Below are 17274 nucleotides of genomic sequence, written 5' to 3' on the forward strand. Positions count from 1 at the left end.
ATCAAAAAATACACCAGGTGGTATTCAAAATGTATCTCCCATTTTGCTTTTTCCTCCCCTTTCATATTCATTTGTTGACCAAAGTTGGGTAAGGCACTTTTACAACATTATAATAACTTCCTCCAAATTCTGGGCAAAGTAGGGCCAATCATTTCATTTAGAGTCAGACAATCTAAAACAGAAAGAACTCTTATGCTCTGTTCATGACCAAATTGGAAGTAGTTACACTTGCTGGCTTTAAGGTTAAAAATCACTTCTTGGCATCAGATTTATCAGGTTCTCATTCAAGCCTTAGTTTGGTTGGTTCCCTCTTGTAATAACTCGATTTACAGAAGTTATGCATTTTAATTTCTTAAAACCTCATTTTAGAAAACCTGCTAAAAGCTTTAAAAATGTTTATCTCTCAATGATTTCAGTATAAAAGTAAGTTGACAAAAATCAGTAAATACAAACCTAAATATTTAATCCATAGGGTTTGTTCCCCTTCTCTAAAACAAATTTAATCAAATATTTTAAAAAATCAAATTTTAACAGTGGACAAACTGCACAAGAATGTATGTATTTACTAGTTAATTCAATGCAGGAGTAAATGTATGTACATTTATCTATCCCCTTCTCTTTTACAATAGAAAATTCTTAAAAGAAATCACGGTATTTTTTTTCCTTCCTGTGGTTTTTCAAAAAGTTGTGATCCTGGCTTTAGGATATTAAAAAATAAATTACCATTTTCAGTTTTAAAGCTCCAGTAACAGCATTCTTCTATCTCACAATTGTCACTGTGTTTTTTTTTTCTATTGTAACGATGTTTTTTTATCATTAAAGCAATAGAGCACTTGGCTGGATCTTCATGTCAGGAGTCCATGGAGAAAAAGATGCTTTCCTTCCAACATAATTTTATGTTGTTTTGGTCACATTTAAATTTGAATTACCCTTTCCTTGCAAACACAAAGCATTTCCGGCAACAAAGCCTACATACAATGTTACAACATAAAGAGTAAATTCCAGGGCCATTTCCCTATTTATGTATAACTGTGCCTCCCATTCCTTCTTTTCCACACAAGGCATCTTCAATAGCAAAAGACCAAAGTTTATAAGGAAAAGTGAGATTCTACAGATTAGTGAAGAATCTCCGTCCAGTGTAGATTTTCATCCAATGAACAACTGACTTTGTTTTTAGTTCCATCAGAAGCTTTCCATGAAGAATTGAAGGCTTTCTTTCAAAAAGAAAATTGAGGGTAGGGACAGGCATACAAACTGTCTCTTTTATTTTGCATTGCCTTTCTATTCTTCATGAAGACAGACATCACACACTAGTAAGGTTCCCTTTTGACGCTTTTGTTTCTGATGGCTGGATTTTTGTTGTATCTTGTCGAGGCAATCCATACAGATATATTGAAACACAGACAAGCAGTGCCCCCAGAGAGAAAGTTATAGCTGGAAAGGAAAAAGAAAACACACAGTTTAAAGTATGTTGCTCACAGTCTCATCACTGAAAATAAAAAGTCTGATTTGAAGCTTTAGATTATGAATTCTCCAAATGTTTTGTTGGTTGTGTTTCATTGCTGAAAAGTAGTTTTCATATCTTGCTACAATCTTCTTCCATTTTACAGCTTCTGCAAGAGGCATTATATTAGTAAATATAGGGATACCTCAGTACTTGAGCGCTTCAAATCTCATCAAATTTGATACTCACTGAATTTGAATGTAAAAATGTCCCAGTACTCATCATTTGTTTAGTACTTGACGCACTGAAAAGGGAAGTGAGGGGGACAGCTGCAGAGAGTGAACAGGAAATAAACCATGCTGGGAAGGTCCCTGAAAAAGGAAGTGGGGGACAGCCACGGAGGACAGATAGGCAATCAGCCATGCTGGGAAGGTCCCTAAAAAGGAAGTGGGGGACAGCCACGGAGGACAGACAGGAAATCAGCCATGCTGGGAAGGTCCCTGAAAAAGGAAGTGGGGGACAGCCACGGAGGATAGACAGGAAATCAGCCATGCTGGGAAGGTCCCTGAAAAAGGAAGTGGGGGACAGCCACGGAGGACAGATAGGAAATCAGCCATGCTGGGAAGGTCCCTAAAAAGGAAGTGGGGGACAGCCACGGAGGACAGACAGGAAATCAGCCATGCTGGGAAGGTCCCTGAAAAAGGAAGTGGGGGACAGCCACGGAGGACAGACAGGAAATCAGCCATGCTGGGAAGGTCCTGAAAAAGGAAATGGGGACAGCCACGGAGGACAGACAGGAAATCAGCCATGCTGGAAGGTCCCTGAAAAAGGAAATGGGGGACAGCCACGGAGGACAGACAGGAAATCAGCCATGCTGGGAAGGTCCCTGAAAAGGAAGTGGGGGACAGCCACGGAGGACAGACAGGAAATCAGCCATGCTGGGAAGGTCCCTGAAAAAGGAAGTGGGGACAGCCATGGAGGACAGACAGGAAATCAGCCATGCTGGGAAGGTCCCTGAAAAGGAAGTGGGGACAGCCACGGAGGACAGATAGAAATCAGCCATGCTGGGAAGGTCCCTGAAAAAGGAAATGGGGACAGCCACGGAGGACAGACAGGAAATCAGCCATGCTGGGAAGGTCCCTGAAAAAGGAAGTGGGGGACAGCCACGGAGGACAGACAGGAAATCAGCCATGCTGGGAAGGTCCCTAAAAAGGAAGTAGTGGACAGCCACGGAGGATAGACAGGAAATCAGCCATGCTGGGAGGGTCCCTGAAAAAGGAAGTGGGGACAGCCACGGAGGACAGACAGGAAATCAGCCATGCTGGGAAGGTCCCTAAAAGGAAGTGGGGGACAGCCACGGAGGATAGACAGGAAATCAGCCATGCTGGGAAGGCCGTCAGTATAAGAAAAGGGACAGGAGTCCTTTCTGGCTGAAACAAAGGGTCATGTGGTTTTTTTTACTACTCGTCCTTTTTAGTATTTGTTGCGCCTGCCAGAACCAATTAAAGACAAGGACTAAGGTACCACTGTATAAGTGGCAACTTCATCTTAAGTATGACTGAGACCTTAAGAAGATTGAACAATTCTTCACATTCACCTTCACTTCATGACTGCAAGATTAAGATTCAGCTTGCTTATACGGGTAGTCCTTGCTGAACGACTGTCTTCATTCAGTGATCATTCAAAATTATGACTGGTGCTGAAAGAATTTCATGGCCAATGCTCACATTTAGGACCTTTGCAGCATCCATCAGTTTTGTGATCACCACTGCAGTCAGTACATGTTGTCCTGTGCGTAACCTACTATTCTTTTTCTCCTCCCTTGCAGAGTAGAGATTGAAGAGGAGGGGATTACAAGAGAGTATGCAAACACACAATAAGGACATCTGCACTGAGCTGTTTGCACAGCATGCAAGTGCATTTCTTTCAATGAGCATTCCCCATTGTGTGCCTGCTAACTCTTCTTGTAATCTCTTCCTCTCCAATGAATATAAATCCAAATGTTAATTCTCTTCTGCTTAATTATCCCAATGCTGGGGTGAGCATTCCAAAGGGTAGAGAAAAGAAATGCAGTCATGGTAACTTCCCACTTAAAAGTCTGCTTCACTTAGCAACAGAGTTGTTGATCCCAATTGAGATCGCTAAACAAGGACTATCTGTATGAGAAACAACTCTTGTCATTTCATAACAATCTTATAGAAAAATATTTTTTCAGTGGAATCAATGAAACATGATAAAATACATTATAAATACATAATGTTTGAATGTGATAGGGATCAGATCACCCTGGCAAATAATAAAAGACAAGATAATCTGGTCATGTTCTTTGTGAAGCTATGTAAGTGGTGTTAGCAGAAGAATAAAGCTGGTAGGTTATGAGTAATTTAACCCGGGGTCCTCAACCTTTGATCCATGGACCGGCACTGGTCCACAGTATGCCAGCATCTGCTCTGCACAAACAAGTGAAGCCCCTTCCACAGGAATCAGGCAGCACACAAATCACGTTCCCCTCCAGTCCACAAAAAAAAAAAAAAAAAACCCTTCTCTCCATGGAACTGGTTTCTGGTGCCCAAAAGGTTGGGGGACACTGATTTAAACCATGTAACCATAGTAATGTATCACTGATTGCAAACTATCCCACTGACATTGTGGATCATAAATGATTTAATGAAAACCTAAAATAGTCCAAAGTAACTTACTGATTTGTAAACCGAAGAGAACGACTGATGCAACCGTAGACAGCACGATGGCTGCTGCCGCTGAAAAACCTTTCAAAATGTTGTCTGTGTATTTAACAACAACCGAAGTATAGAGGCCCCCAACACTGGAAAGAACTAGGACGAAAAAGAGATGTGGTTATGCCCCATACGTTCTGCCAAGGTAAAAAGAACTTTTACAGCATTTATTTGGAAGGATGAGCAAGAGGATTTCTTGCTGAGTAACAGTTTTGTCAACCCAACTGCATGACTGGGTGACATAGTCTGTATCACCACCTGAAGATTATATTTGCAGTTGATAATAGGTATTTACCCCATAACCACCCAAGCTGATTTGGAATCTAAAGAATGGATTGGCATTGGGGTGGGTGGGTGTTGTTTTGTTGCTTAGCCTCCATACATCACAGACGGTAGGATGGGATAACTGAAGGAAACTGAACTAAAAATAGTTTATGTCAGCCTTGTGAGGAAGTCCAGACAAGAAGCACAACCAGAAGTACTAGCTCTAACTTTACTGTAAGATTAATATTAACAGAATCTTGCAAATCCCCACACCTTGCCTTTACAGTCCAAGAATTTTGGGAGGGACTTTTCTTACATATATTTATTTCTTATTTCTGACCCTTATTTCTTCGGCAGGCTAAGCTGTCACTTGTCTGATTGTTGTCTAATCTGTGGTTCTGCCTTCTATCTCTCAAGATCATTCCCACACGAATAAAAAAAAAGTAAAAGAATTACGCCTTATGTTTGAATTTTGGTGAATATTAGAAGTGTTAATAAGAAACTGGACTTCGAGCTTTGCAAGTGTGTAATACAACTGCTTTTAATTTTATTTTCATCTTCCCCCATTCTGCCATCATGTGATTTTGAAAGCCATGTACCTAAGGTTATCCTCCTTAGCGTATTTGCCTACAACGTGTCCAAGAAGACTTAATTAGCCCTCAGTCTTTTACATCCCACATAAGTTTTCCCTTAAATTTATTTTCACCTTTCTCTCCCATTTTCTCACCACTTGGTATTTTGGCTGAGGCAGATGGAAGTTAAAATCTAAAAGGTGCCTGGTTACCAACGTCCACTCTATAATTTACAAATACACCTCAGCAGCTGACTTCTATATTTTACTAGTGGAACTAGCATTCATTAGATTTCTTATATTCCATAGATCAGTGGTTTTCAATCTTCTATTTACTATGGACCCCCTTTCAATATTTTTGTGGCCATGAACCATGCCCCAAACTTAAGATTTAAATCTTAAGTTTCTTCAAGACCCCCTGTGACAACATCGTGCCCCCCCCCCGGGGCCCATAGACCACAGGTTAAGAATCACTGCTATAGATAATTGGATTAAAGGGGCTTGGGGCAAGCCTCATTACGATTTTTGCAATGTTCTGGAATAAAATGGACCTGCTTCTATGGACCATAGTGCTGAAACAGAAAGGAATTGTGATGTTTTATTCAATTTAAAACTGCTTCTTAGTCAATTAGATTGAGATCATCTTTTGGATCACGTTAATAATTACTACTTTTTCAACACATCCCCGTATTTGAAACAGTACTTCTAGCATTACTGCCAAAAACATCACAAACTGTTAACAGGTTGTAACGATTACAAATTAAGGCCAGGCCCAGTACTTACAGATGACAAACCAGACATAAGGCGTATAGCCATAAAAAAATCCTTTCTCTATTACTTGAGTTCCTTCGGCTGTGTAGACCCCAAGCAATGTCACTGCAATTCCAGAGAGATACATCTGAATGTTCCTCACCCATAAAGATGTATCAGAGCTTTTTAGTACTTTCTCAAAATACACTCCTGAAAAGAAAATATCAAGAGATCAAAAGAAAAGAAGCTCGTCAATTATTTTAAAGATGAACCAGACTTTTATGGCTGAATGCTAAAGGCAGGCGTCCACAGCTTTTTCTGAAAGCATTAATTTTCTGACAGCTAAATTAAGGAGCCTAGTTGAATCATAACTTCCACAATGAACAGTACAGAAAAATATCAAATATTTTGCTACAAAACTATGTGGGCTTAGTTTTGGGGGAGGAAAATAAGGGGAAAAAATTCGGACTCTGCCTACCAGCATCCATCAGTATTCCGTATGCTAATGTCCTGTCAGTGTGAGAGAGAGTTGAGGGCGGTTTGGAAACTGAAACAATATTTGCTGTGTGAGCAAGGAGACAGCAAGGAGCCTAGGTGTGGCTTAGCTCAACTGTTCTATACTAAAACTGCTTGGTACAGTGAAACTAAAACTGAAAGTGAAACTCCTCTCCTCTGCTTGTGTTTTGCATTTGGAACAGATTTCTTTTCAGGTGGGGTGGGGGGAGTAGAATTCCTTAGCATCAGAGCGTGTTAATGATAATATAGGAAATACTAATGCTCTGATGGTCATTTTGAAAAATCCTTTGTTAGTGAGCCCCTAGAAGCCAAGAGGAACATACATGCCAAATTTCAGGTTTGTTGGCTTTACTGTTCTGGAGATTTATTACTTTAATGGTACTCACATCCGAATCTAACAAATTGCAAGATAAACTTCCTAGGCTTTGCATTTCTTCAAATTTTGTAAACAACATGCATAGATTTGAGGAAAAATCAGTAAAGGCAGGTTAACCACCATTCAAAATTACACAAAATTCCCAAAAAGTTACGACCTGGCCTCAAAATTACATCTGCTGGATCCCGTCCCATAACCACGTGACCATATTTCATGTGCTTGACAGCTGGCTCATATTTATGAACGTCTACAGCGCCCTGTGGTCACATGACCACAATTTCCAAAAAAGCAAAGTCGACGGGGAAGCTGGAAGGAAGTTGCAAATCCCTGCAGGTAGGCAGGTCGGAGCTACGGGAGCACAGGTAGGCTGGGACAGGCGGCGCAAGTGCAGCAGGATATACAGGTGGTCGCTGCCATGTGACACGTGTGCAGTCGGACAGGGACCCCTGAGCCCTGCCACATGCCACAAATAGAAAGCACATGGGCGGTCGCCACCGTAGGAAGTGAATATAGCAGAGTGTACGGGTAGGCACTGCCATGCGTGAGTACAACTGAAAATATGTCTGGGCGCTGTCCCGTAGTGCAGGTGGAAGCACTGCAACAGGGTGAGAGTGCAGTGGGGTGCATGGATGGCTCCTTAGGGGAAAAAGCATCAGGAGTGGGAGACCTTCTCTACTGCCTTCTCCACTGACTTTGCATATTGAAACGGGCAAGAAGAAGTCGCAAGTCCCAGTCATGTGAAGTCCTCGCTTAATGACCCATGATCCTAACTTAACAACAGCAATTGCCAGGATTGTCATCGCTCAGCAGTGCAATTATGTGACATTGCATATTAAAACCTCTTTGCTGAGCTATGGAAATTCAAATCCCAATGAGCGTTCAACAACAGCATTAGTACAAAATAGGGAACAAGAGTTATCAGATAAGCTAATACCATGCTTAATGTTTTGTGGTTTAATTATTACCTGCAAATCCTGAACATAGAACAGCAATTGCTATCGCTCCAAATCCTAGCAGTGGATTCTGTTCCATCTAAAGATATAATAAAGAAGAAAATCAATTTATTTCTTCTCTATTGGCAACAACTACTTCTCAAAACTTAGGACACCGATTTATTAAGCCAGAATAGGTTTGAGCAACCCTGTACCGTTTGCCTATAAGTTGAACTGCAACGTTTGAATATAATGCAAATATATAATCTCAAGAAAATAAAGTCAGGTGCCAAAACCTTCTGGACTAAAGGAGGGAATTGCCCCAATAACTGCACACAGATCCCTTATTTCTATTTTTGTAACGTTCTTTAGGTCCTTTGGCTATTGTCATTTGCATTACCATTAGACAAATAAGTAGCACTTTATTTATCTATAATCTATGTTCCAAAGAACACAGCCAGTGTTTTTGATGGATTAAATAAATTCTGATAAAGTAGCAATAGAGAACAAATCTGTATCGCTGGTTCTGGATGAAAATATTGGCTATTTTGGACACAGAGTAGAAGTGCAGGCATTTTTCGTAGATCAAACTCAAGTCCCATTAAATTCAATGATATGCCCAAGATTGGGATTTTTTTTTTTCCTACCAGATCTCTGCATTTATGTAACACGTAAAGTAGCTTATTATGATCCCAAACAGGAATAGGAAACCTTTGGGTGCATTGAGATTAATTTATTTCATCAGACTCTTAAGCTAAACTCAGAAGCTTTTGCCATTAATTCACACTTATCTCTTTCTTGCAAAAGAGACCCAGAAAGGAGGATACAGTGGAGGCAAAAAGAGGGAGGTCAGAAAGAAAACAAAAACGCTAGAGAGTAATATAGGAATTTCCTGGAAGTTCTGAAATCACCCCTTCCTCATTTCAACCCCCATAAAAATTGTGCCAAGAAATAGCTGGCCCCTCTACTGAGAAAAGGTAGAGTGCTCTTGTCCTAGGAGTACTCCCCAAAAAACGTACCCATGTTTAAATATTAAAACAAAGCAAAAACTAAAATTCGATACATGTGCACTTCTGTTAAACATTCAACTATGGAACACAGGTTTCCGTTTCTTTGTTCCCTAAAAACCTACCGTTTCCTGGTACAAGTCGCCATTTTTTTTTCTATAAGAAAAAATGAAAATTAAAGCTCCCAAGGAGAATGCTTACCTGAACTTTAGTAGCCTGAGCTGGTTTCCACTGCACAAGTGTGACTCCACCACACAGCATACACACTGAGAACCACTGCAATCGACTAAGACTACGGTTCAGCATCAGGACAGTACATAAGGCTGTGCAGGGGATTTTTAGCTGGTATGTCACCTAAACCATTGGGTTTAAAACATGTTTTATTTCAGAGATGCATAATCCCAACTATAGGGCCAAAAATCATTTTAATGTAGAGACAAATAAGGAAAAAGTGATTGTTATGTCATTCAAATGATACGGAGACTAATATTAATAGCATATAGTTAAATGTAATTTTTGTTTTGATGAGCTGCAAGTGACCAATTATATCAACTGTTACTGTTACAGTGTCCCTTCTATGAAGTGTGATTTGCAGAGTTCTACTTATATGCCGAATATAGTTGTCGCCAATCAAAATTGCACATCCTGGTCGTCTTTAATTTTGAATATGGCATTAAATGCCAGGTAGCAAAAATAATCATTCGCTTCCCCATGTTCCAACATTTTGCATTTTCCCTGTCATTTTTCAGTAATGACACTGTTAAGACAACCTACTGAGTTACCGACTCCTCTTCCTACATCAACAAAAATTCACACAAGAATTATGGAGGACCTAAAGCACTTCACTTATGGAAGATTTCTATGATCTTTCTTTCTTGCCTTTTCCTTCAGAAGCATACAGCTAAAAGGTTAACTATTTCTACTGGAAAATAATTGAGTTACAATGCCACCCTTCCCCCGGTAGCACTGCTATTCCTCTTCCTTGTGTGCCAGAGGTCCCTAGACATTGCAATCATTCACTGAAGAACACACACGTGTGTCTACAAGATTCTCACTCATCCAGGTCATGGTTGTCCCAAAGGTGCTTTTCCAAAAGGCAACTGGACTTTGCTTTTCTTTGAAGATGTTTCCCTTCTCATCCAAGAAGCTTCTTCAGTTTCAGGACTGTATTTTTTCACTTCTTGGATGAGAACCAAAACATCGCCAGTAAAAAACAATGGCCTATTGCGTTTTGGAAAAAAGCACCTTTGGAACAACCACATATGTGTAAAACCTGCTTCTAGCTGTCGTGGCAAAGGATTCAACTTTCGAACATCAAGTTACCTGATAAACTGCTGCATCCAAGTTGCTGAGAGCCAGGAAGGCCATATTATTCTGAACTGCATACACAACTGAAGGAACACTTAATTTCAATAATTCTTTAGGACTGCCTAAAACATTTTCTTTCAAAGACATTGACAATTTACCCAGGCTTCCTGTCTCCCTGAGGAAAATAAAAAGGGAAATGTTTTAGGAGAAATAGGACTACTTCTCTTTTTTTTCAAAATAATTTTATTAAGAATTATAAATGAACAGAATAAAAGTGAATACAAACTACAAAAAATACCAACAGAAAAATACAAAAACTGCACTCATAACTGCCCGGTCTAGTCAGTGAAAGCCAGCAAGGCATCAGCTCACCATGGTGCTTACAGGAAGTCAGGATTGCCACTTCTTATAATAGGGAGGTACAGGCATTATATAGATTCAAAGTCAGTCTATTTCGGTCTTTGACCAGAAAGAGGCCATTGAAGAGATCTGTGCTCAGAACTTTTCCCTTTGCCAGAGTTTTTTTACACCAGTTCCAGTGAAAACAATTCCATCTGAGATGAGCTTGGCGAAATTCCACTTTGTTAACATGCATTTATTAACCAGATGGTTCCTGAGAAAGTGCAAAAGGACAGGACACTTCTTAATCTATCCTGTCAAACGACTTGGATTGGTCTACAGTAATTCTGAATAGATCTTCCCTGCCCTTAAACATCTTTCCCATTATCATCCACTATGGTGACAGCCATATTTGCCGGTGCTCCGTCAGGTATAGAGTTTGGTTCTATGTGCAGGAAAGAGGGAGAGGAGAGCAGTTGACCAAGCTCTTACTTTTTTCACACATTAAAAAAAAAAACAGGACGCCCTAGAACAGGGGTGTCAAACTCAAGGCCCGTGGGCCGGATTTGACCCATAGGGGACAAGGCCAGTGGGGCCAGCCTGGAAATAGCAAAGGACTGACCTGCAGTGCCTCTGGCAGACAAAACAGGGTGTGCGGGGGACCTGTTTTTGGCTTGGACCCCTCCCCACACACTCTGGTTTGGCCAGCAGGGTGCTGCAGGAGGAGTACGCCCCATCTCCCCCACAGCCAGCCCACGGAGGACAACTACAATGATGATCCGGCCCTCAAAGAAATCCAGTTTGACACCGCTGTCCTAGAAGAAAGGTTTTATTTTTATTTATTTATTAAATCTATTACATTTTTATCCCTTTATATTACTTCATAAATAACTCAAGACAGCGAATATGCATAAATGTCTTGGTATTTAGAAAACTGTATTTATTGAAACTCTGGTTCCAGAATAACTCAAACCTCTCAGAGATAATTAACACTTGGCATCAGAACAAATCTCTCTTGGTAACAATGCCAAATGACAAGTAAATAAGATACTACAGTGGTCCCTGCAAACTTTTGGGGAGTTGTTGTTGAGTCAAGCTGTATGCAACAGCTTATCAAGCTAGGAACTCAAATATAAAAACAACACGTCGTAGCTTAAACTTGGATTTTATCCATCATATGGGCTGGTAGGCCCAATTTTAGGAGTAGTAGGGACATGTGGCTAGTTGTGGAACCTATTCTCTCATCAGCCCCACCTGGGTGTGTCATTTTTCCTTCTCACCCAGGGTTCCTTTTGGTGCCTAAATCCAATTGAAAGAAAAGTAGCTTCAGGGAACAGACCGTGGAGAGGGAACCCTGTTCTTATAGCCGATACCACTGAGGAATTAATAAAGCTCATTATAAATCCTTTACACCAGCATTCTCCGACTCACTGTCCTCCAAAATGTATTCGGACTGTATCATCTCCATCCATCATGGTCATGACAAAGGAGGGTAATTCGAATTGCTGATCTATATCCCTAGAAAGTACAATGCTGATTCCTCAATTATGACTCCTTAAGAAACTCAACATAAACAGAAACAAAACGCAGGGGAGTTTGTTATTTGTATGATGTATCCAAGCATCAGATGGCAATATATCACAGCAATTGTCTAAATATTGTCATGATCTACCTATGCCACAAAGGCAGCATAGTATATTTTGCTGCAAATTCAAGGCAGCAGGTTTGAAGTACCACTAAATAAAGACTGAAAGTTATACATTTGTTGAGACTGTTTTCAGGTTACTTTTGTTACATGAACTCTAAGTTTGCCTTGTTCAAAAGCTCTAAGGAAGTCATAACTGAGGAAGAACAGCATGAATAAATTGCCAATTTTAAATGCCCTCTTGTAAGAACATAGGATCTTTTGAATGTTTGCAAAGAACCATGTCTGCACTAAATCACTTTGGCTCAAGTTTCAGAATTCAATTCACACTAACCCTCTGGCCTTTAGCCGGAACAATGAACAAGTATTTGAGTGATGGCATCTGTTTATTAAGTTGCTGGGAGGAAAACAAAATCTAGAACAAAAACTCAATCCGGAATGTTTTTGTTCGCTTTGAAAATATTCTTCTATTTAAAGAAGCAAAACTCACAAAGCATACAAGAATCATAACAAGAACTATGGGAGGGGTTTTTTTTAAAGGAAGAAAATAAATCAGAAGCAAGCAAGTAAATTTATCATCTGACTATCCTCACCAGCATTCATACTTACTTTGCTAAAATGCCCAAACTTAGGAACAATTTGATAACTTCTGTAATGCAAACAGCTGTGGATGAAAAGTACAGAACTGCTCCGGTTGTTCTTGTATATCGTAACGCTACTGTATATGTTGCAGCCACTAAGGTCATCACCGTCAAGCAGTACAATTTAAAAAGTAGGCTGACATTTTCTGGAAAAGCAAAAGGATCCCTCTATGAAGTGCAACAATTAAAACATGAATCATATTTATCTTAAATACAGAAATACAGAAAGAGAGAGGTGAGGAGGAAGTGGGAGAGGGGAAAGGAGAGGGAAAGAGAGAGAATATAATAAATTAATTTTAGATACCCCAGCAACTATGACAGCTGGCTATCTACAGAGGAATATCTAGTAGCCATTAGAGCAAGTTTCTGAAACTTGGCAATCTTAAAATGTGCAGATTTAAACTTCCACAACTGGCTGAGGAATTCTGGAAATTGAACACTGCCAAGTTTCAGAAACACTGCATTAGAGGCTGATACATGAATCTTCACCGGCATCATATATAACAATTGTTCAGGCTGTTCAGATCTGCTTCACAGTGTGCATGGGAAACAATTTTTTCCCTATGTCTAAGTCAACTGCTATTTTTTATACGATCATTACCATGGCATCTCCCACCTAAACAGCCTATTTGGGAGGGATGCAATTTTGTGCCTCAGTATTATTTCTCTTCTATGCCAACCAACCTAAAACAAGAGGCTGGTTCAGAGTGAGCTGTCCTGGAGCAAAAAGCCTCAGATCTTCATGTCTTTGGGGTGGAGAGTGGGTTTTAGTCGCTGTTGACTCAGAGGACTGCCTAAACTAGTCCCTGCAGTTTTTCTTGGTGAGGTTTTTCAGAAGTGGCTTGCCCTTGTCTCCTTCCTAAGTTGAGAAAGAGTGATTGGTCCAAGGTCATCTAGCTGCTGTGTGCAACTGGCTCTCCTCACATCTCCAGTGATTAACATCAGGGTATTCACTGCATAGCATCTCATAAAGATACATCTGGCTCTACCCAATTTTTCAGACAGGATAATTTTCTGTAATTTTATTTCTTTGTTACAGATTTTGTTTTAATAATTATATAAGAGATTAAGAATTAAAAATCCTGGCAGCATACAGTTCCAGGTAATGATTTAGAATTGATACCATCTCTCATTATCAAGAAAGACTAGTAATGTTTGCCTCAGATTTTTGCTTTACTTCTACAAAGTTAGAGGGTTTTTTTGTATTCCCACAACACTGGTATACATGGATCATTATACCGGTATTCCAATACAGCTTTGCATTCCCAAATCCATTTATTATTTCAAGGGAGTTCCACCTTGTATAAATATTCCTCCAAGGTATGACAGGTTACACTTTGCAATCATATAATTTATGCTTGTCTTAAAGATAAGATCTCATTTGCTTCAACATGTGGCATATGAGGCTAGGTTCTGCAGCAGATACAAATATCATCCAGTGCAACCAGGTGATGAACAGCACTCTTAAATGTTTTTCTTCCTTTGAGTAGTAACAAGGAAACTTACTTTTCATATTATATTGGGTGGGTATATTGTTTATTCTGCTTCCAGGACAGAATGCAAAATTGTTACACATGGTGCCTATATGGCAAGGTGATTAAATAAAATTAAGAGAAAGACTTGTTTATTTAAAACACTAAATTGCAGAGATACTGTATCATAACAGTATAACCATATGGTATAATTTAACTTTGACTTCAAAATAGCATTGCATATTTATAACATAATACCTCATAAAGCCAAATCAGTTTTTTTTTAAAATTACCATATTAACAACTTTGCCAAACTAGCAATGAATTAAAACTTCTCTTTAAATATATATTAAACCTACATATAAACATGCCAAAAACTGGATGAATCTGTAAAATGTGAACCATTTCCACAGAGAACTATTAGAACTACAGAGAACAGCTACATTTAAATTAGTGGTCTACACTGCACAAATCTTTGAAAGCAAGAGATATTGTAGTTCTCTCAAAATGAACTGAATTCAATGAACAATTTGTGTACTTCCTTCACACATCCAGATCATTGTGAACATTGTCTTCATTTCTACAATTTCTGATATCAAATCTAATTTGGTAATCAAAATATAATTTCGTTCCATAGTTAGCTCATATGCTTCCAAACTAAGTTCCTATGTTACTCTATTATTTCAGCCAGGTCAATTCATATTTAAAGAATAAATCACTTGTCATGCCTGACAACTGAATATTTACTTGACTGAAAACAAGAATGGGAGTCATTAGATATGGATATCGCTTGCACAAATTAAGGATTATTTCCAGAGAGTAAATTACAAGCTATCCTTTCAAACAGCTCCGGAGACTTATTTTAACAACACAGACAGGACTGGAAAGGCGTGCACTTTTTTCCGTGCCAAAAGGCTCTTAGGGACCAGTTACTCCAACCAAAATCACTCCGACCATTTTTCCCAACATGGGGCCAAATCAGTTGGACTTCCAAACCTATCATTCCCAGCCAGCATAATTTCTTTAAAAAAAAAAGTCCAATACATCTGAAAAGCTTTGGTTGGGGAAAACCTATTATAATGCAACGGAACGGCTACCCACAGACAACAGAATGGGTGGCAACAAGCGGATATCGGCTTGCGTCTTATTTAAACTAGCCACCTTCTTCTTCTAATCAGACTGGGTTCCATTCCGGGGGAGGCTTCAGAATTCCTCCTTTTCTATACGGAATCCCCCCGCCGCACGTGGGGATGCCCAACCATTAGCCCCAGTGAAACGGATCGCTCTCTTTCTGCACAACTAGTAAAGCGGAGCCGATCGGAGCGGCTGGTTTTGCGATCCGAGTACCAGCAGGATCAGACGTTAGGATACGAGTCATCGTTTACCTTTCGGAGGCGCCATAGTAGCCAAGAGAAGGTATCAATTGGAGTGAGAATAAGCCCGCCCAGCCGATCAGTCCAATTTACCATAGAGAGCTATAGAAGCCAACTAGAGGGTCCGTTCCGGTACGCGTCGCTTCGATCCTATCGCCGGAAAGAGAAATAGACCGAAGCTTTCCGTGGAACTCCTCAGTCGTCTGTTCTAGGAAGTAGATTGGTGTTGGCAGGGCTGTTCCTTAAAGGGACAGGACGGCGCAGATTCTTAGTTTTAATATCAAGACAGACTTCAGCTAGCCCAATTCAGCAACTTTTAAGACATGTGGACTTCAAATCATGTAGTCTTCAGCCTGCTGGTTGGGGAATGCTGGGAGTTGAAATCCACGTCTTAAGGGTCTATATGGAGCGTCTCAGTCATCCAGGTCATGGTTGTCCCAAAGGTGCACTTTCAGAAGATAATTGGACTTTGTTTTTCTTTGAAGACATTTCGCTTCTCATCCAAGAAGCTTCTTCAGTTCGGGCTGGATGATGGAGATCTTTTTTCTTCAAGGAAAAAAACAAGAAGGTCCAGTTATCTTTTTGGGGGGAAAAGCACCTTTGGGCCCATGTATTAAGGTTGACAAGTTTGAGAAACCCTGAGCTAGTAGAGCGCACCTAAGGTCTGATCTCTTCTTGTGTCTTTTTTTGGAACGGACAGTAGAATCACTGTCCAATGCCATCTTTTACAGCCGGGATTTCTCCCAATGAAACGAAGCTATTTCTAGAACAATATTTGTTAAAGTGTAGCCTGAGGATCGCCAGAGACAATCTCAAGGGTCCACTAAATCAAAATTATTGGCCAAATATGGAAGATATTTGCAAAAACGTAAAACAACACTTATCTTTATTATGTTAAAATTATAAGGTTTTTCATGAAAAATATGTTAGTATCTAATGGGCTCATTACTGTTAATTTTACATGGATCAATATTTTTTTTTTGCAAATGCATCAATTTTAATTTTTAATATGGTTAATATCAATAAATCTAATTCGTATAAGCAAAAGCACTTTTTAAAAGTGGGAGGTGGTCTTGAGAGGGAAAAGTTTGAGAAATAGTGTTCTGGAGCACTTTTAGGCAGATGTATACTGTGATGGCATGACCTTTCCTGGAGTGTGAGTCATTCATCTTGGATTGTTTACACCTCAGACATTGGTTTGGTTTTTGTTATACTAAAATTAGTTTTTGGTTTTTAACTCTTGCCTGCCCACTCCAGTCACTTATACTGTATCCTCATGGTAAAGTCCTTCAAATTCAGGTCCTAGTAATTATGTCAATGCGTTCATAGTTTTCTTGGCAACAATGTGTAAGTAGTTTGTCACTGCCTTGTTCTCTTGTCTTCTTTTTTCTATTTCCCAGTGTAAAAGTGATGTCCTCTAAGCCAGTGCACCCCAACCTTTTTTGAACCAGGGACCGGTTTCACGATTATTTATTCTTCCACGGACCGGTACCTGAGTAACGCGAGACTCCACCGCCATCAGGACGGCTCTTCGTTCGAAGCCGCCCCCACCCTCTTCGACGAAACTAAGGCGCGAGCACCCAAACGCCGCTTTCCAACTGAAAACCCGGAAGCACTTTCCAACCAAAAACCCGGAAGCGCCGTCGAAACAAGATGGCGGCGCTCAAGCTTTGCGGCCCAGTAAAAAATGATCCACGGACCGGTACCAGTCCGGGGACCAGTGGTTGGGGACCCCTGCTCTAAGCAATGCATGTGCTGGTAGCATTTTTTTCCATTTACTGTTACATTAATAAACATGCCTTTCCTGCCCCACAATGTCTGTGTATAGGAATATTGGTTGTTGAGGTTGAGATTTAATATGACCAACCATATATACATATAAAGTCACTGTGGGATTCTGA

General features: G+C 40.0%; 1 protein-coding gene across 1 annotated transcript; it reads right to left on the bottom strand.

Moving 5' to 3' along the window:
* Positions 1-446: 446 nt before the first annotated feature.
* Positions 447-15578, bottom strand: SLC35A1 (solute carrier family 35 member A1). The gene is made up of 8 exons (XM_087914439.1): positions 15386-15578; positions 12497-12674; positions 9919-10078; positions 8797-8949; positions 7622-7688; positions 5798-5974; positions 4144-4278; positions 447-1434 (listed from the first exon to the last, which is right to left on the bottom strand). Exons 1-8 carry the CDS (start codon positions 15399-15401, stop codon positions 1304-1306), a joined length of 1017 nt encoding a protein of 338 aa, XP_087770565.1. The 5' UTR covers positions 15402-15578; the 3' UTR covers positions 447-1303.
* Between the last annotated feature and the right edge of the window lie 1696 nt (positions 15579-17274).

The sequence above is a fragment of the Pseudonaja textilis genome, chromosome 1, assembly GCF_049901715.1.
Source record: "Pseudonaja textilis isolate UNSWEBS1 chromosome 1, rPseTex1.2, whole genome shotgun sequence".
NCBI lineage: Eukaryota > Metazoa > Chordata > Lepidosauria > Squamata > Elapidae > Pseudonaja > Pseudonaja textilis.